Source organism: Alosa pseudoharengus, unplaced genomic scaffold (assembly GCF_046254945.1).
Source record: "Alosa pseudoharengus isolate Yale_2024_CS ecotype anadromous, Long Island Sound unplaced genomic scaffold, YU_APseudo_1.1 YU_APseudo_1.1_scf_23, whole genome shotgun sequence".
NCBI lineage: Eukaryota > Metazoa > Chordata > Actinopteri > Clupeiformes > Clupeidae > Alosa > Alosa pseudoharengus.
The window spans coordinates 7,834,862-7,855,892 of record NW_027468685.1 but is presented as its reverse complement, the minus strand read 5'-3'; the positions used below and the strand labels follow the sequence as shown (position 1 = coordinate 7,855,892).

General features: G+C 42.6%; 1 protein-coding gene across 1 annotated transcript; it reads right to left on the bottom strand.

The window, feature by feature from the left end:
- Positions 1-11,987: 11,987 nt before the first annotated feature.
- Positions 11,988-19,959, bottom strand: LOC143140621 (SH2 domain-containing adapter protein E-like). Its single transcript, XM_076301649.1, has 6 exons — positions 19,124-19,959; positions 16,010-16,136; positions 14,697-14,927; positions 13,238-13,646; positions 12,603-12,722; positions 11,988-12,171 (listed from the first exon to the last, which is right to left on the bottom strand). The coding sequence occupies exons 1-6, from the start codon at positions 19,649-19,651 to the stop codon at positions 11,988-11,990; spliced, it is 1,599 nt and encodes a 532-aa protein (XP_076157764.1). The 5' UTR covers positions 19,652-19,959.
- Positions 19,960-21,031: the final 1,072 nt, after the last annotated feature.

Here is a 21,031-nt window from a genome sequence, read left to right as displayed (position 1 = left end):
TCTCCTTTCAGGAAGATCTAGTCTGCAAAATGCAGAACTTTATTTACAGCAAAGGTAGACCCACATAAATTGTTTCCTGACTGTTGATGCTGTTTATTGTCAGTTTAGAAAGTGTAGGCGAAGCAGGAAGTAACGTTAGGAATCTCTGATCAATGCGTTTGGTAATGCTGGACCAATGATTTCAAAGTTAGGGACCATCGCGATGCAAGTGTTGAAAACGTTTCCCAATCGAGAGTTCCCAGACTTTATTCACTTCATGAATGAGTCAGGATATTTCCAGGCTAGATGATTTGTGGGAAATAAATGAGTTCACTAGAAAATATTGCCAGAAGTTGGCCATGTTGTCCGCTAGAGGCATACTTCCAGCAAAGTTCTGGCAACAATGAGAAGTTTGCCACTAGTGGCAAATGTGTTTGCCAGTGATTTGCCATCACACTTTGCCAATAATGGCAAACTTCCAGTGAAATCTGGTGACAAACCTAATTTGCATTTGAAATTGCTGCAAATTTACTGCAACATTGCCAAAAGTTAACCGCAACTGTTTGCCAGAAACCTAATTTGCATGTAAAAATATGACCTTGCCGCAAATTTGCGGCAATTGTTCACCAGAAACCTAACATTTAAGTAAGAGTTGCTGTAACTGTGAGCACTACTTGCGTGACACATGTTCTTTTTCTTGCCTGTACTAATTTTTCAAATCATTTTGTGCCAATCTCCAAATTAAACAACGCCAAAGGGCTCTTCTGTTAGGAGGTTTACCACTTCCTCTGGGTTAACTTACCTAGGGTCTCCATTTTTTTTTTCAGGTATTGTATGTAAAGATGTTACTGTTTATTTTCAGAGCCTTAAATAATCTAGCCTCATCTTATATCAGTGGCCTGGTTCAGCCCACAGCCGTAGCTATAGAGTCAACATTCATGAACAGATGGAGTTATGTTTATTGTTATTTTATATCATTATTACTATTATTTATGTTTATTAATAGTGTCTAATAGTATTACACACCAATCATATAACAAAAGCCTATAGTAAACACAGGAACAGGCACACTCAACTCCAAAAATGAAACTCTCTTTGGGTGAGAGTTGTAAAAAGATTATAAAAATAAAGTTCTAAACTGCACTCTTAAGCGCTTGCTCTTAATAAGTCTTTCTTGGACCATGTCTTTAACAAACGTACATGTTTTGGCATCTGTTTACAAGCTCTACACACACCCGATTTGAGGGTGTGTATTGTTAAGCTAACTCCTCCAACTTCCAACTAAGTGTGTATTCTACACACCTGGCATAATGCCAGCAGCTCTAATGATCTCAGGTAAGTGGAGGTGAGAAGCATGCATGTCCATACCACATTCCTGTCATATGCTGTCATTCATGATGCAGCGACAGTGTTGTGAAAACACAGACAATTTACTAGAGTAACACTATAACATGTCTATAGCAGTTCTATGATAGTGTATAATACCTCTATGATGTTCTGTAATTATAATATCCTTACTCTCTATAATGTTCCTATTACAGTCTTAATGTACTTCTATAGTATGTCCCATACTATAATACTTCTATGTCTCCTATGTCCCAAAATACTACAGTATTCCTATAAGATTACTATATTTTGTCTCAAAATGCTTTCGTTAATTTTCGTTAATCTATATTTAGTTAATATATATGGAGATGGCCTTGTTAGCAATTTTCAACAAAACTGGACTAATACAATGCATTGTTGTAGTGAGACCATTGCAGTTGATTCAGAATGCTGCACCACTGCTGGTTAGAGAGGTGGTGTAAATAGTGAGGAGAAGGGCCCCAGCACTGACCCCAGGTGGACCCGCACAACTGGCCGAACGCCCTGTGAGGTAACATTCCAAACCAGGACCAGGACAAACCATTACCCCACCCATATACCACACACTGCCTGCAGGAAAACATTTACTGACATGGGACATGGATATCAGTGTAGGTTATCCGCAGGGTTGGGTCAGATTACTTTGAAATGTAATCCATGACTACAAATACATGGCAATTTTTGCAATCAGTAACGTAATCAGTTGGATTACCAAAAACATGTAACATAATCTGATTACTTTAGGATTACTTTTAGATTACTTCAATAAATATGTCCCTTAAGTACATTTCTATAGCTATTCTCCACTTTGGGGGTGGTGTTTTGGTGGTTGAAATTTTCACCCTATCCCAAAATTGATCACTTAGTCATCATGGATGTGATCATGGATCACTATTCTCCAAACATGCACAACTCAGCTTAACCTTTATTAGGACACACCTGGACAATGAATTTAGCTTTCGCTGGATTTTTTTGACCCAAGGGCATGGCCTGAGATTGAATGACACCATGTCCATTTCAATTGTGGGGGTGAGAATATTATTCCTTTGGGATGTTTTTCAACCAGGGGGACCTGGTGACTTTCTCAAAGTAAACGGTAACACTAAAACAAGAGGCTACATTAAGATTAGGAGGAAAAGATAAGTAAGTAAGATACTCTTTTGATCCCGTGAGCAGGCGCGTAGCAAGCGTGGGGGATGTGGGTGTTATAACGTACAGACTTTTGCTGGAACATGATTCTATCCCCCACACTTTTTGTCAGATTAAAATGAAAGTAAAATATGGAAATAAACGCTCCCGTAAAGAGTTGGAACCGTATCTACCATAACGCACACACAAAGAAACACAAATAGGTCTGTTGATTTGATTGAATGGTCATCCAGCCAATCACATCAAGTTAGCCAGTGAAGAACCAGAGCCGCTCTGATCAAATTCAAAGTGTGCATCTTTCAAGGTGCTGCTGCCAGGCCCGTCGCTAGAAGGCAAGCAAACCAAGCAATTGCTTGGGGCCCCGAGCTGGTTTAGTAAACCAAAATTCACTGTCTGACTGACAGTTTTTGTCACAATGTATAAATGCAGAGAGTCAAAGTGAAAGCGGAGGGTCGCGCACCAAGGCACTTGCTTCTGCAGAAAGACCTTGGCTACTATACTGTTCTCAGAGCATTTTGCTTTCTCTGTCTCTGCAACTTTTCTCAAACTATTGGCCTCCTCAACAATTAACCTACTGGTCCACGTAGCCGCGAAATTAAGTTATGGCCGGTGCTGGAGATCTTAAATAGCCTACGATCGCGTTCCATTTAGAACATCTTATTTTGATCTTACAAACGGAGGCGTCAAGACACATTTGAGTTCTACATCTGAGAACTAAGATTTCCAGCATGTAGAACTCAAATAGAACGCTTATGAGCGCTCATGCAATGTGTGTGTCCCTGCAGCAAGTGAAACTAGGTAACGTGGGCTAGAAGCAACAATAGCTTAAACAACAACGTGGCTTCCTGTAACTATATTAATGGAAAAAGAAACTGCTAATCATAATCTTTAAATTGACATTAATTAAGCTGGCTATATGCAACACAATCTATTTATATTCCCTTTGCATAGGCTATATTTGGGTAGACTTCAAACGTTTTTGAATTTGAGCTTACAGTTCTGTATTCTTTATTATTATATTTATTTAGGTATTAGTGATACCTCGAAATTAGGCTGCTGTCTGTTAGGGCAATTTATTGTAGCCTGCTAACCCATATATGCACAAAACATAATTTCTGAAATGATTTCTTGATTTATAACATGATATATGTCTCCATGTAGGGTAGTGTCAAATAGTGAAGTGATAGGTAGATCATGTAGGCTTACATGTCACATGCATGAGCCACACATATGAGGGGCACTGCTTCTTCTGTCCCTCCCAAACTGCATTAAAATGGTGTGTTTAGCAATCAGAATTTCATTTTTTTTCGGGGTAGAAACTGCCGGACACCAATATAGTCCGCACCCCTCTCAGAAAATACTTACAACGTCCCTGTAGGGAGTTATTTATAATTTGGCAAGATTGTTTCATTTTCCTATCCCACAACCCCCACACTTTTAAAAAGCTTGATACGCCCCTGCCCGTGAGGGAAATTTGGTCTCCCAATCCGTGAATTAGTGAAGCACACAGAGCACAGTGAACACAGAGTGAGATGAAGCACACACCAACCCGGAGCAGTGAGCTGTCTGCTCCAGCGGCACTCAGGGATCAGTGAGGGGTTAGGTGCCTTACTCAAGGGCACTTCAGCCGTGGATGTGGGCATGGGAGAGCAGTGCTCAACCACTTCCCCCTCCCACATTTTTTCTACTAGTCGGGGATCAAACCGGCATGCCCGAAGCTTGTCAAATTAAAAGATAGCTAGGCTATCATAAAAAAGTTTCATTGTTTGCATGATAAAATGTAATCAAGTAATCCCCAACAATGTAACTGTAATCTGATTACACAATTTTTTTTTGTAATCTGGGCTGATTATAGTTACTTGATTTTTGTAATCTGATTACGTAATCCAGATTACATGTAATCCGTTACTACCCAACCCTGGTTATCCGTCAATAAACCTGCCTATCAGATTTTTTTGCCTTCCTACTATGTAAAGCGGCCTTGGGTTTGAGAAAGGCGCTATACAAAATAAACGTATTATTATTTATTTTGTGTTGTTTTTTTCCCAGAAATGTCCCAGCATTTTGAGCATAGTTGAATATTGTGTGGGGGGGTTATGTCTCCCTCGAAGTATATCATTTATACTTTGCCTGTATGGTCAGCCATCCAATGTTTGAAGTAAAGACTAAAAACTTAGTCTTGTTCTCCCTTGCTTCTTAGAATGTAGTGGATGTGTAGTGGAAGCAGGGCTCGAATTACGTGGGAGCCAGAGGGAGCCGAGCTCCCATAGAGTGAGGACTGGCTCCCATGAAAGCAACAAAGTCAAAAACCTGAGGGGGTCTCTCATATCTGAAGGTGTCTGGTATTGTAATTTAATCTTAAACAACCGCTCATTATCCATTCCTGTGCGATCTCTTACCATTAAAGACGTTAAATTAAAATATAGGCTATACGGGACGTAGACCTACACTACGCTCTTGAACGCAGCATGACTTCACCACCACACCACTAGACTATATGAGCAAACCGTATCGATTTGACAGCATTTGCAAATCTGAAGAAGTCACCCTGCTTTGATGTGAGTGTTTTGTCTATTTGCGTTCATTGGGCTAGCCTACGTGGTTTGATACGTGCTGAAAAGTCCTGCTTGCTGTTGAACTTGCGCTTCACCTATTCCATGTTGATTGACAAAGCCATAAATTATGGCGCATAATGCAGCCTACAATGATTGTGTTGTCTGATGATCTAGCTATCCTCATGCCATTCAGAGCTCCGGAAAGTTCCCAGCTATTTTGAAACACCTGTTAGCAATCTCTGATGTCGGAATATTCAATGGCTACCCGACAATATCTCAGTGCAAACTCCAAAATTGTTCGTCTATTAATTTTCCACGGTTCAACACATTAGCCTACTAGAACATAGTTTGGTTGGCTTTATTCATTTCTGCCAGTTAGTGCTTTTTCCCCTGTGTATAAGTTACACTACATGCATTATTGTGTTTGACACTGAGGATAGCCTATCTGAGACGGTGGTCTGGTTTAAATGAGTTACGTTGTGAAATTGAGAATGGCACAGACTAAATCGTTTAGTCTGTTTCTTTGTATTGTGAAATTGAAATGAGATATGGACTATTACAATCAATAATATGTTGAAATTAATTAAAAGTAATCAATTTCTATGAAAAATCTATGTCTGTTGTGTGCGTGTGTCAAGGTAAAGCCTAGGCCTACCGTGCGCATATACTGTACTGCGCAAAAGCGGCACTTGCGTCTACGCTATTTCATTGTATCGCCTAGGCTATGCGCGGGGTGTGCCAACTTTTTATGAGATAGAGAGACCCCCTTAAAGACAAAAAGATAATTCGAGCCCTGAGTGGAAGTCCAGTCTAAAACCAGCCCAGCCCAGATCAGCAGACCATAGTTTCAGCAGATCATAGTTTCGTCACTTTTGTCAGCATACATGGTTCTCTGGTCGCTCTGGTCACTCTGGTAAGAGTGACAGGGACACCTCTCGTCCACCACACCCGTCTGGCCAAGCGACACCGAGACGTCAGCATGCCACATCGATCCACTGTGGTCAGCTGTCCCACTGTCATGAGAAGCCCCGGGGTATGGTGGCATGGGGATATCATGAACAAGATATCACACACGCAGACTCACACATACACACATGTACGTACATACACACGCACACATGTACACACACACACACACACACACACACACACACACACACACACATAAACATACACATGAACACAAAAATACATACATACACACATGTATATAACACTACACACAGAGTCTTACACACACACACACAGACACACACAGACACACACACACACACACACACACACACACACTGCGTAGGTTATGGTATATGTGCCACGTATTTGTTTTAAATGATGTATTTCTCGTCTTGTTTTATTCATGGTGATGAAATATTCATGTCGCTCAGATTTTCTGCTCGCCCTCATTAGCATGGCACTGCTGTTTAAATATTTTCTGCTCGTCCTCATTAGCATGGCACTGCTGTTTATATTTTAGGGCCATCTGAGCCCAGTCGGCGTTTGAGGCTTGTCACCAGAGACTGACCGTCCGACTCAGATATCAGAATGATGGAGTGAGCAGGGTAAGAGAGAGTGTCCAAGATGGAGTAGGGCGAAGAGATGGACGGGGCGCGTGGGGTGGGGTGGGGGTATCAGAGTGGGGTTGAGACAGAGATAGAAAGAGCGCACAAGAGAGAGAGAGAGAGAGAGAAAAAAGATATAGAGGGTTGATAGAGAGAGAAGGAAAGAGATACAGAGACAGGCGAGAGAGAGTGAGAAAGAAAGAGACAGAGACACAAAGAGAGATGAAAGAGATGAGAGAAAGAAAGGAAGAGAAAGAGACACAGACAGAGATACAGACAGATGAGAGAGATGGAGAGAGTGTGAAAGAGAGAGAGACAGATAGAGATACAGAGAAAGAAAGAGAAACAGCCAGATATACAGAGAGAGATGGAGAGACTGAGAGAGATGAGAGAGAAGGAGAGAGCGCAGTGGTATCAGGTCCTGCTTTTTCCTTCACGTTAAGTGGTTCTAATGCCAGGGACCTGACACCCCGGTGGCACGCTGGATGTTTTCTCAGTCACATTTGTTCTTTCCTCAGATCAGATAGACCTGCCACGCTGCCCTCAGCTCTCTCACCTGTCCCAGCCCCACACCTGATCCAGATCCAGCCATTAACCTTCACCAGCACACTCACCTTTACCTGGAGAGAGAGAGAGAGAGAGAGAGAGAGAGAGAGAGAGAGACTCGCCTTTACCTGGAGAGAGAGAGAGAGAGAGACTCACCTTTACCTGGAGAGAGAGAGACTCACCTTTACTTGGAGAGAGAGAGAAAGAGAGAGAGAGAGACTCGCCTTTACCTGGAGAGAGAGAGAGAGGGAGAGAGAGAGAGAGACTCACCTTTACCTGGAAAGAGAGAGACTCACCTTTACCTAGAGAGAGAGAGAGAGAGAGAGACTCACCTTTACCTGGAAAGAGAGAGACTCACCTTTACCTAGAGAGAGAGAGAGAGAGAGAGACTCGCCTTTACCTGGAGAGAGAGAGAGAGAGATACTCACCTTTACCTGGAGAGAGAGAGAGAGAGACTCACCTTTACCTGAAGAGAGAGAGATAGAGAGACTCACCTTTACATGGAGAGAGAGAGAGACTTTTGACTTTTAAAACCCCTTTTATTGAACCATTGCATGGATCAAAAACCACCTTAAAACACTACAGTATAACCCCCCCCCCCCCCCCCCCCCAGTCCCCATGACATCACCACACAAATGCCAAGGCCCCATCAACAATGGAGACCAGACCCTTGTCAGTACACCATTTCTGTGAGAAATGAGCCACACTGTCTGAAACTTTAAAAAAAACATATTCAACCCTAACCCTTGATTACACCAAAGCTTTAAACATGTCCACAAGGTTGACAAACTGGCCCTCCTCCTCCAACCGATTTCCCTTCCATATTGCTTGGCCAATCAAGAAGTTCATGAAGGTGCACAGTTCCCTTTTGTTTTTGGAGTATTTAACCCCAAGGATGAACAGTTCTTTTGAGAAAGTGAACCCCAACCTCTGGCCCACTCCCTCCAACAACTGAAAAAGGGACAACAATTTCAGACAGTCACAAAAAACATGAAACACTGAATCGGGTACATTACAGACACTACATAAAGGTGAGAGAGAGAAAGAGAGGGAGAGAGAGAGAGAGACTCACCTTCATCTGGTGTAAGCATAGTAACAGCTCAGCATGGTTAGAACTTCTGACAAAAAAAACAACAGCATGTTGCCAACATTCTAACATCCGATACACCTAGATGTGACAAACTACTGATAAATAAATAATGATGTGCACAATAATAGTCATGGAGCAATGCCACGAAACATAACCATTAAATATAACCTTAAGTCTGACATTAAATGAAGTAATAATGTTACTGTTTCTATTTCTATACACAGTAATCTAGTATTTCCCTCACGGGATCAAAAGAGTATACTTACTTAGTATATCTAATATATTCTTTTTCTATTAGGGCTGTCAATTGATTAAACAAATTAATCTAATTAATTACATACTCTGTGATTAATTAATCTAAATTAATCACACATATTATTTTTGCTGTGAAAGTATTTTAAATATTTAAATCCAAATGAATCATTGAATAATCAGCATTAGTGACATTAAAGTTCAAAAACTCTTTTATTATTATTTTAATGATGGCCATAATAATCTATGATATGACCTAATATGCTGAGGAAATAAATTCAAAAGTGCTTCGGGAAGAAACATACATTGCAGAAGACTTTATTTTAACCAACACTTTATTTTTATCAACACCATCAAGCCGTTTTTGAAAAGTAAATGTTCCAATCAATGATCTAGGCAGCACATTTTCTTCTCTCTCCTTCATTTTACAGTCTAATGGTTACTGACTACAACGGCTCGGTCAAAGGTCATACAGAATTGATTAATCTGCGTTATTTTTTTAATCAGTTATTTTTTCTCCAATTAATTTATCGAAATTAATCAGTTATTTTGACAGCCCTAATTTCTATATTACATTACATTTAGCAGACACTTCTTTACCACTTCTATATCACAGTAATCTTCCAGTAATCTAGTAATCTACCCTCCTTCTGACTGGGGCCTCTTCTCAGATTGTACACCACCATTGATCCCAGTTGACCTCTCTCCCTATCTCCCCCAGCCCTGAGTTTATCTTTAACCAAGCAGTAACTCTGACCTGGACATAGTGTGTGTCTGGAGCATGACAGTTAGGACTGTTGTGCCTGGGGATCAGGCCTAAGGTCTTGGGTGTGTCCACGTCTTGGAAAACAAAGGGCTGTTAGTCTGAAACATCCGTTACATCTCTTGAGGTGGAGGACATTTAGATGGTGATGTAATCCCTTCTAAAGCCATTTTAAGACACAGAGAATTGAGATGGTAAGAGCAAGTTCCACTCAAACGCAATAGAAATCAGACCAATAGAGATCAGACCAATATTTATACATGGCCAGTTTTGTTATAGTGCAAATACATTTTGTATCTGGTTCCTACATGTATTTTCATGTTAATGTTTGGCAAGGATATACCAACTCAAGTGGTTTATGCAATGATTATGGAGTACATGTAAAATATAATGCTGAAAAACTCTGTTATGCACTTGCAAGATGCCATAGAGGTTTCTTCATTTATTTTTGCAATAATTTGATCAATGTCAATTCTGAAGAAGAGAAGAAGACAGACCGGAAAACATGAAGATGGAAAAACAGTGTCTGTTCATGAGTTTGCTCTCACCAAAGAGGGGCAGAATAATCAACATGTGCCTGTTTGCAGATGTCGCCTGTGGTGGGGAAGCTTTGTCATAGAGAGACCGGAAATGAGATGCTGAGTTCCTGTACAACCATGGAGATAAAAAAAAGAACCCAGCAAACCGTCTGGATAACTAATTGTGATAGGTTGGCAGGCAGCTCACAGTGTCATATTCACCTGAGCAGAGTAAAGGTCATATTTTAAAATAAATGTTTGTATATCTGATTTGTTGGTCTAAAACAGTAAGCCCAGTAAGCACAAAGTACACACTTGGTGCTACACTTTTCAAACAAGCAAATTACATTTAAAAATCGGGAGGACAACTATAATATAAATCATTCTTCATTTTAAAGAAGTCCCTTGAATTTCCCCTAGGGTTCAATAAAGTATCTATCTATCTATCTATCTATCTATCTATCTATCTATCTATCTATCAATAATTATCAGGCAGTAATAGTTGCATATGAGCTTGCACCAAAGAAAACAAATTGACAAGAAAACAAATGAGCCACATTCAAGCACTACAACTACGGCTTTACAAAGTTTACACAAAACTAGCAGGAGACGAAGAGTTCACTTTAAGAGAGAAATGTGCCGCTGGCAGGAGTCCAACATCTTCAAGTTGATATGAGCACTCTAATGCAATAGGATATTATGAATGCTGATGAATGTTTTGTGGTGTGTATGACATATCTAACACAACAGCTTTGAGCATAGACTGTCTACTGGCAATGCTACTTCAGTTTGTTTTGCTGTTTCAATTGTGGACCAGTTCTTAGTAGCAAATGGGCCATATAAACCACTGTTACTGAAGACAAACTTTAACATATAACCTTACTGAAGGATAATGACAGGAAATGTGACTAAACATCCAAGAATGCCACTGACAGAGACGTCAAATGTGGCCCGGGTCTGGTGCAGCTCTGTGCGAGCTCAGGGCTTGAGTCTGCTCTAGTGTCAGGAGCTATCTGGACGCTATCCACAGAAACAAACTTTTCTACTGACTTTCTGTTAACCGAGTCCCACCACCTCAAAGCGGTTTAGTTGCATTCTTCCCGTCACAAGATGGTTTATGCTTGCCAGATGTTTTACAGCTGGGGCTCCTCCACTTTAAAAAGCTCCTGACTACAGACGGACTCTTCAGCTCCGGTCGGAAAACAACTGGCACCAATTAAAAATCAGATATGTAATTTTTTTGTACTTTTATCTAAAGCTAACAGAGCTCACAATGAAAGACCTGAACTGCAACCAGACTGAGGACTCGGTATCAAGAGGCGAGGACAATTATTGCTCCTGTTGCCCGCAGGAGAGCTTAGACTCAGAGATGAAATATGTGTGTCTGACACAGGTACATGATGGGGGGGGAGTGCATACCATAACAAAACGTCACAACTGTTCACACAGCAGTAAAGGATAAGAAAGTGTTTGTTTTTTTAAGGCAATAAATTCACAGTACAAATATGGCACAGTTATGCTTTCATGCTGTGCACACAGCTGTCTCATACACATGTTGCCCTGATTGGAGTGCATTGTGCTGGGCAGAGGGTCCAGATCAGTGGTGACCACACAGCATCCCAGTCCTTGTGATGAGTCAAAATTCTGTCTGAGTTCTGAGTCCAACAGGGGGCGGTAGATACCATGTTTCTTTTAGTCAGAGTTCAGATGCAGTCGGCAGCTATCATGCTCTTAGAAGCACCGTTATCCCTGGAGCTCTACAGCTGTGTGTGACAGACTACAGGGGTGGGGCAAATGGCAACACTGGAAAAGAAAGCCCAGGAAGTATCATTCTCCTGTATTTCCAATCAGTTTAGGGGAATCTCAAGCAAATGGATTTCTTCCATTATATTAGCTTCAGTACAGTAGTGGAACTGTTCTATCTGTGCCGCCCGGAGTCATATAAACTGGTGGGTGTGAGAGTTGCATTTTAGCCAGTTGCATTTTCTCATGTGTTACAGCATATTACAGCAGTTCAAATGAAACAGCTTCAAAAAATATAATTCTCTGTATATTTCACAGTATACATCCATTCATACAGCATATGAAAATCTGCCACAGTTCTTGTAGTCCCTGAGTCTCAGTGTAAGGTGAACGTCTCAGGTAGAGCCCTCCAAACCCCCCCCCCCCACACCTCCCCCTCCAATCAGCAGGGGAATCCTGGTCATGTGACTAGAGTGGGCGGGGCACGGGGTGCCTCAGGGTCATGTGATTGGCTCCGGGGAAAGGCAGCGGCTGGGTGCAGTAGTAGTGCACCACCTGGGGGATGCTGGGGAAAGTGCAGCGGCTCTGGTCCAGTGTGTAGCCGCTCTCCTTGGTCTGCGCCACGATGATGTGCACGCAGCCCTGGCTCGTCCTTACGGGGAGAGAGGAGAGGAGGCACAGAGAAACGGAAAGAGAGAGAATGAGTCAGAGGAAGTCTGGAAAACATTGGGGACGCAATGTGGATGGTGGTAGCGGTTGTGTAGTGGATATGGAGCATGGTTGGCGTGCGATAGCCTGAAAGATCTTTTCCTTTCTTTTCTTTTCTCTGATTGTCTAACACTCTGTAAAGCGCCATGAGACATGTGCAATGTACAAAGTACAATTTAAAAAAAAAAAGATCTTCCCAGCTGCCACTGTGCTTTACCATTGCCGTCTATGTCAGTTTTGCAGCCAAATATGGGTTTACGAGATTTGATAGAATAAAAACAGATCATATTCTGTTTTTATTTACATTTTACATAACGTCACACATTTTTCTGCTTTGGGGTTGTAGAACATACAGAATGATACAGCATAACTCACTTGAGAGCAATGGAGTACTTGCTGGTTCCCGATTCGCTGTCTCTGACCAGGAAACTGCCCTCTTTGCAGGACTGCAGCTGAGAGTCCACTTCCTGCCGTGTCACACTGCCATGGTACCAGCTGTGGATACACAAGAGGGGGAGAAAGGGAAACTGAGAGAGGGAAGTATCACTCCAACAGAAAGCAGACCATTGTATTAACTGATTAATGGAGGTGCAGATTTTAGCATACTGTATGAGTTACTTCAAAACCACAAACCAAAAATCCCGCTATAATGAATTATGAGCAAAAGCTTGATGAATATTGAGGATCTACTGGAAGTTTGAAGTATCTCATGAACTGCCTTAGCAATCGAGACTTTCCCATATCAGTATCAAGCCTCAGGCTTGGAGAAGAGAGGACACATGTGCAATCTAGACCAACCAGGTCTGTGAACTGCTATAAACCTGTCCCAAAACTGATTGGCTGGCCAGACAAAACCAGTCTGCCCACGCGCTCACTCTCATGTCCCTTTGGACTGGAGTTTTGCATTTCTAAAAACAGTCTTTCATCCATCCGCTCCAATCCCGTCCCGCCCCATCCCACTCCTTTGTTGTACTCCCCCCGCCCCCTCCGGACACCAACAGAAGCCTCACCTCTGCGTCTCCAGAGGCACACTGGGGTCCACCCTGCATCCGTCTCCCTCAGCAGTGGAGGTAGGGCTCCCGCCAGAATGGCTGGGTGGTGGGGATCTGGGGACCACCTGGCTGGGTAGTGGTGGTCTGGGGACTGCCTGGCTGGGTGGTGGGGGTCTGGGGGCCGCCTGGCTGGGTGGTGGGGGTCTGGGGGCCGCCTGGCTGGGTGGTGGGGGTCTGGGGGCCGCCTGGCTGGGTGGTGGGGGTCTGGGGACTGCCTGGCTGGGTGGTGGGGAGGTCCTGGGGCCCCTCTGGCTCCAGCTCCACCGCTGCAGGGGATGCATCTGGGGCCAGGAGAGATGTGGGGCTGCTGCCTCCTCTCTGCCTGGGGTTGTGTGGTCCAGGCGATCAGCGGCGTCATCAAATGGAACTGAAAGAGTACAAGAGACTGTCGTTAACCAAAGAGTACGAGAGACTGTCATTAACCAAAGAGTACGAGAGACTGTCATTAACCAAAGAGTACAAGAGACTGCCTTGAGCAAGGCACCTAACTGCTCCCTGAGCGCCGCTGTAGCAAGGCAGCTCACTGCTCCGGGTTAGTGTGTCCTCACCTCACTGTGTGTTCACTGTGTGCTCTGTGTGTTCACTAATTCACGGATGGGATAAATGCAGAGACCAAATTCCTTGTATACACAAGTATACTTGGCCTAGAAAAACCTGGTTTACATTTTACATTTACAAAACAATTTCCAGTGGAATTTTCCACGTTCACTTTTAGTTCCGGACTAGGCTTTAGTCCATGTATTGAAAAATGACCCCAAGAGCTCTGAATGCCACTTGATGTTAGCGTTGTTGAGCTATTGTTACTGTGAGTGACTAAAGGAAGAGGTTTTTTTTTATGTAAAAACTATTTTTTAATGCACACTGCCCAACGAGTACAGAGCGGATCTGTGAGTAAACTTCCCTTCCCTTGATCTTGCATATCCAGCACTGCAGGACTGTATTTCTCATAATGTTAAGGGCCATTCACATCAGGAACGATAACTATAGTGATAACAGTAAAAAAAAGTTAATATCAATGACAATGTCATTGTGACAAGATCAGGCCAGACCCACTTCAGAGTCAGTAGTTATGTGGCCCAGTTTACCTTTGAGTTTTATTACAAGGCTGTGTCTGACCAAGCAGAAGGCCGTTATTTACAATTCCCCTATTGGCTTAGTTGCTATCCTCTATTTTGTCCAAAAACAATTGCCATCACAGGGACTCCATCGGTTTTCAATTCTTTGTGAAAATCATGAAAAGATATATTAGAGATATTGTGATGTGTGTGTGTGTGTGTGTGTTTTGTGTGTTTTTATGCCACTGTCAAAGACAAATTTCCATTTTATGTAAAGTTTGATGGACATTAAACATGTCTATAGTTCCAGCCAGGTTCTGTGGTACCTAACAGACATAGTTTCCGGCCAGGTTCTGTGGTACCTGACAGCGCCTTCAGGATCTGTTCCCTCCTCCACTCCCAGGGCAGCTCATACTCCGCTGGGGAACGCGGGTCGGACTCTGGGCGGCTCACAGTCGTCTCTGTGGCTCCCTCGTATGGGTCATCATATATCTGCAGAGGATGAGAGGACCTCGGGTCGTCCCGCAGGCCTTCGCCGCCCTCCAGGAAGGTGGACATCTTCAGCAGGTCCTTGGACCCTCTGCGCCGGATCTCTACGAAAAGAACCACAGCCAAAGTGAATGACTCAATGAGTGAGCACACAGACACACACACACACACACACACACACACACACACACACACACACACACACACACACACACACACACACAGATGCCCATACAGCCCTGTGCTTTAATCTTCTATTCCCTTGGTGGCACTAATAGCTTTCAACCTCCATCATAGTGCACAGCCATTGTTAGTTTGTAATTAAGGATATCCCATTGGGTAGTAAATCTAAAATGCACTTCCTCATATATTGTCCCATTTTTCCATAGATCAAATTGTAATACTTTCACATTATATAGAGCATGTGTCCCGGCCCAAGGGGAATGGTCCTATAGGACAACGTAGCAATAGAATGAGGGGTCAGCAGAGTGTACGACCAGATGAATGAACTCCGAAACCCCGGGAATTTTTTGGGGAAAAGAGGGCAGGCCCTTTTTTTGACAAATGGGGTGGCCACGTCAGGGCCATCTGACAGAAAGGGGGGGGGTGTCATTATGGGGCAACCTGACTTCCAAAGAATAGGACCAGGAAACAGAGACAGGAAACAGGAAGTAGAGACAGGAAACTGCACCCATTGTCCCAGAACAGCATGGTCTCTATGGCAACCCTTTGGGGTGCAGCAGCATTCAGGAGAGGGTTAATGTGCATGCTCGCTAATCGGTAGCCACACAAAACAAATGTCAGCCGTGTAGGTGCCTCGATGCACGTACACCATACTCAACTAATGGCTTGAGAGGAGGTGTAGGGTGGGTGTGTATGACTGGGTGGCAAGTGGTGAAAGCCCTGATGTATGGAATGGTCTGAATGATGAAGGTGGATGAGGGTAACATTAGCCCACTTTGAGTGAGCAAGAAATGTGGTGAAAAGAAACGTCAACAAGAAGACAATAGCAAAGCTGATTAAGTGGCACAAAGGTGGTTTATTATTTCATGCAAGTTAGATTATCCTAATTTTTGGGGGTGACATGCACAAGTTTTCCTATGAAATCAGCACTTGTGTTCCATATCAGAAGCAGTTAAACGTGTAAGAGAATGTGTACAGTATACGCATCTGTTTCTGCGGTTACCTGTGATGAGCTGTTGGGCATCATACGGTTCCATGTAGCCGTCGTTCTCTCCCCGCCCTGGTGACACGTTCTGCTCACGGCTCCTCTGGGCATCGAACGGATCCGCATAATCCTCCCTGATAATAACCTGCATCAAATTTGAACAATTATTCAAAGATTCAAGAATTTTTATTTATTTCTATTTGTCACATACTGTACATAGATACTGTCGTAAAACATCAAGTGAAATGGCATTTAGCTGCTCAACTTTCATGTGCAGAGGTGTCTATTCATAAGGATAAAGGAAAATAATTAGAAGAATTAAATAAATAGATTGTGAGGAAATTGAGGAGGAAAAAGTGCAGTTTTATGTGTGTAAGTATTTGATAACTTATTTATGAACCCACTAATTGATAGGGCAAAATGTTATCAGCAATTGAGTGAATGATATCATATCACATGAAATCAATAAAGTTTCTATTGATTCTGTGATTTTTAAAAATGCGATCCTGCGAAAACGACGTCATCATGTGACATGTTTATTAGATGTAAACCTCTGGAGATGAAAATACTTTATTAAGTTAAATAAATAAACGTCCCTCGTTATATGTCCTGTCTGCACGTGATGTGATGAGTTCAGAGCTTAAAAATATTCAGGACGGGTGAGGTCAGCCTGTGGAAAAGCCCCTGTCTCACAGAGCCAGGGTTTATTACATAACTGGCGGCTATTCGGCCGTACACGAAACACCCTCCATCGCGCCCTATGCAGAACCCCCAGGCCTGGTGCCGCTTTGCATAAATATTTACCGGATGGTCTCCTGTGGATAATTAGACAGCGGATATGCCATCATCAATATTTACCCATGAACAACTCAAAATTATATGCGTATATCAACACAGGAAATAAAACACTGTACTTTTTCATTGATTCTGGACAGCAAGAAATATTACAGATGGACAAACACTTGCAGCTTCCTCATCCTCATCAAGAATTCAAAAGAGGAACACTTTATCGGCTCCTCATTCAGTAAGTCACAGCATGTCATTCATCTTGTGAAATGGTATCCTTCAGCAGGACATCTGCACTCCTCCCTGCATTGTTCTGGTTTCGACCAGACGCAAGTCTTTTTCAAACCTTTACAGACATGGTCATAAAGGCTGTCTACATCAGCCTGAGCCTCAGATAACTCTGGGGCAGTGTGTGTGTGTGTGTGTGTACCTATGTGTGTGTGTGTTTGCGTGCATGCGTGTGTGTGTGTTTGCGTGCATGCATGTGTGTGTGTGTGTGTGTGTGTGTGTGTGTGTGTGTAGTTCCATGTGTGTGTGCGTGTGTGTGTGTGTATGTGTGGTGTGTGCGTGTATGTGTGTGTAAAAGCTAACACTCCTAATGGGCTGTTTGCAGGCGTCTCTCTTTTTACGGCTGTCTCTTGTTTTAGAACAAAAAGGGTTATCTGACCTGTGCTTGTGCTAACTCAATTTAGATAAGACTGGTGTTGCACAGCCTCATAGCCTATCAGTGGGAATCCATCTGTTACAGAGGCCAGAGTACCACAACCAGCATGAAATCTCTTTGATATGCCGGTAAATATACATCTCTGCTTTTTGTGCAATTTCTGTGTTTGTTCGTTTGTTTGCTTGTTAGCTCGACTGAGCATTAATTTCTCCTTCTCATTTCTACGACCAACTAGTAGTAATATCAGGAAAACCATTAACTTTTGGAAATGAGTGGTGTCACAAATGTCAGATAGAACTGTAGGTCTAAACATAAAAAACTCATGTGTGTACACACACACACACACACACGCACACGCACAGACACACACGCACACACACACACACGACCACACACACGCACACACACGCACACACACACACACACACACACACATAAATGAAGCAGTCGCTTAAAAAATCAGTCATTGCCAGAATCCGCAGAAAAATTCTACTAAGTACCAATTTGTTGAAGGTCATTATTCCAGTTCTGTTTTTTTTTTCTGAGTAGTTCTTAGATGTTCTTTACACCCAAGAAACACAAAAACAGAATTTTGTAGGTCACATTAGAGAAAAGGTGACATCTGCTTTTTCAGTGCCTTGTCCCTAGTCCCAAAAACCCTGGAGAGATTCCCTCTCTCGACCTCACAAAGGAACAAAAGCAACCGGACGTAGGATGCATGGAGCAGAGGGGAAAAAAAGGATCAACGGTTGGAAACATAAAACTACCCCCTCCCCTCACCCTTCAGTGATTCTTTCCTTTCTTAAATCTCCCTTCTTTCTCACACCATCCTGTTACATCTGTTCTTTCTCTTCCGCTAGCTCCTGTCTCTCTTTTTGAACTTTCAAAGCGCTGCCAGAGGGGACCAGGGATTTAGCACCTGCATGTCAGATGACATGCTCCTTTGACAGGATGATAGGTCTCACAGTAGGGGTGTGTGTATGGGGCGGGGGTTAAGGTGAGTGTGAGGATATCAAGGAAAAGGGTGTGTGTGTGTGTGTGTGTGTGTGTGTGTGTGTGTGTGTGTGTGTGTATGTGTGTGTGTATGTGTGTGTGTGTGTATGTGTGTGTGTGTGTGTGTGTGTGTGTGTGTGTGTGTGTGTGTGTGTGTGTGTGTGTGTGTGTGTTGAGGGGGGGGGGGTTACATCTAATCATGCATTAACTTTAAATTCAGAGTGCAGAACAATGCTGGATGAAAGGAGAGAGAGATTGACATAGGAAGTGAGAAAGGTGGAAAGGGAGACAGACATGTATGCAGACAGGCAGGCAGGGAGATAGACATGTAGGTAGGCAGGCAGGAAGATAGACAGGCATGGACAAGATAATACAAAGAAGGGCAGGAGACACAAAGACAAGTTTGGGGGTTGGCTCAGATTGATGCACGATCAACTTTCACATTGACCAGAGCTTTCTTTAGATTTGGCTCCTTCTGCCAAAGCTATTAATGGTACATTAGAGATGAGGTTGCATCTGTGGTGAACAAGTGGGTGAAAATAGGTTCACGACATCTTAATAGTTAAAAACAACAAAAAACAAAACAGTTATCACTCTCTCTACACCATGTAAATGAATTGCAACAGTACTATCTTTTAAAACATGTTTACATGCATAACTAGGCTATATGAGTGACCATGGGTTCTCACCGTCTCGGGTTTGCCAACCATCGTGCCCTTATTCTGTTCTTCGATCGGAGGAGTACATGCACTGCTGGGATTTTGTATCTTATCTTGTTTCTCCACTTTGATGAGTCGGGTGATGTAAGAACTTGCCGAGATACAATTCTTCAGTGTCCGATTTTGCTCCTCAGATACAGCCACTGATTTCGAATTTTTCCTACTTTTTCCAGAGAGCAGACTGTCCCAAACCTTCTCATCCTTAATCACACTGTGACAGGGTTCGTTGGTAGAGTTTTTCCGATTTCTTCCTGACAGAAGGCAGCTCACCCCGCCGCTTCTGCCACCGCCGGAGCCTTTACGCGGACTCCCCCTCGGAGCGGTACCCATGCCCAAGGTTCCCGCAGGCTTGTCACGGTTCTGACAGTCCGACTCCGAGACAGAACGGATTTTATCTGTTCCATTTCTGAAGTTGATGGGAAACTCTTTAAACCACCTCGCCATTGCAAATCTTTGTGGTGAGATTGGAGAGGGAACGTATGCCTCTCCAAGCGCCATACACACCGTTACGCACGTAAATTGTCCCTCCTTATTCTAAAAACTTGTGAGTCAAATTGTCTTGTTTAGTAAGCATTTATCGGTCATTTAAACTTTTGCAACAATTACTCTACTGTTTGTGGTGTTCTCAAAACAAAATAATAAACCTATACGAACTTCACATTAACATGTTCTTGTTCAAAGTCAGAACATAAAGGTAAATACATATCCCTGTGCAGTTCGTCAACGCCTTTCTTCTTAAAATGTTATCCCATAACATCTGGCTTAATTGTCTTCTAAAATATTAATTCCATAAGTGAGTTTGTTTAAGGAGATCTTGGTGATCCTCGTTCTAGCAGTGAATGCAATTGAGGTGAGAAACGAGTATGCCGAGAGTACGAGGTGCAGGGGGTGGAGACGCGCAGGACTTACGTAGATGTAGCCTATTGTATCTGTGAATATGACATGCAGCTCATTTGAAGATACACCATACACCCTTGTGGCACTGTGTTTTTTTACTTGCTAATGGCCATCTAAAATAAGATACATTTTCAACAAATATTCCAAGATGTGCAAGACACCGTTTTATTTATTAGGCCAAATTAGCCATTATCCACATAGTTTAGCCTACATAGCGCTATCCAAATATAGAATGACACTGAGTGGCATTGGTTGTATATTAGTGGTATTGGGAGCTCAAGACCTAAGTCATATTCAATAAACCCACTCAAAGGCCAGACATCTCTCAAATTCAGCTGCCTTCTGACATGTAGTTAGGCCGATCTAATAATGTATTTGAGTGGCCCATTCACATTTTTCTTTTGTTGTTGTTGCATGTATTGATGCACACTCCTCTTGTTTATCACAAATAGAAATCAAAATGTCAAAGCAGACCTTATCAAAGTTTATTTGTGGGCCTACATTTAGAACTGTAAAAAATAAAATGCAAAAAGTAGGCTGTTTACGTCTGTCAGTTTTAATAACATAACACGTGCCCCTTACCAACGGGAACATCCCACAACTATAAAATTAAATGATCTCTGATTTGCTTTCCTAAAATGATCCATTAGCCTATAGGGAATAATTTCACATTTACAAAAACAAAATCACATTTCACAAAAACATTTCTGCATACAAAAGAGTCCTGCTATTTTTGTATCAGGATCTCTTGTTGTAAGATCAGGATATCTTGTTGTAATACCTTATCGTATCTTCAGATCATTGCAGTTTTCCTTAGTGAGCACAGCTTGTTGGAGAGATTACTATGTATCCCATAACGCAATTCAAGTGGACGTCTCGGGTAACATACAGAGACATTTCCAATAAAGTGTTAGCTTCAAACCACTCACAAGATTGATCAACTGTTATAATAATCAATAAAGTCAATTCATTGTTGTAATT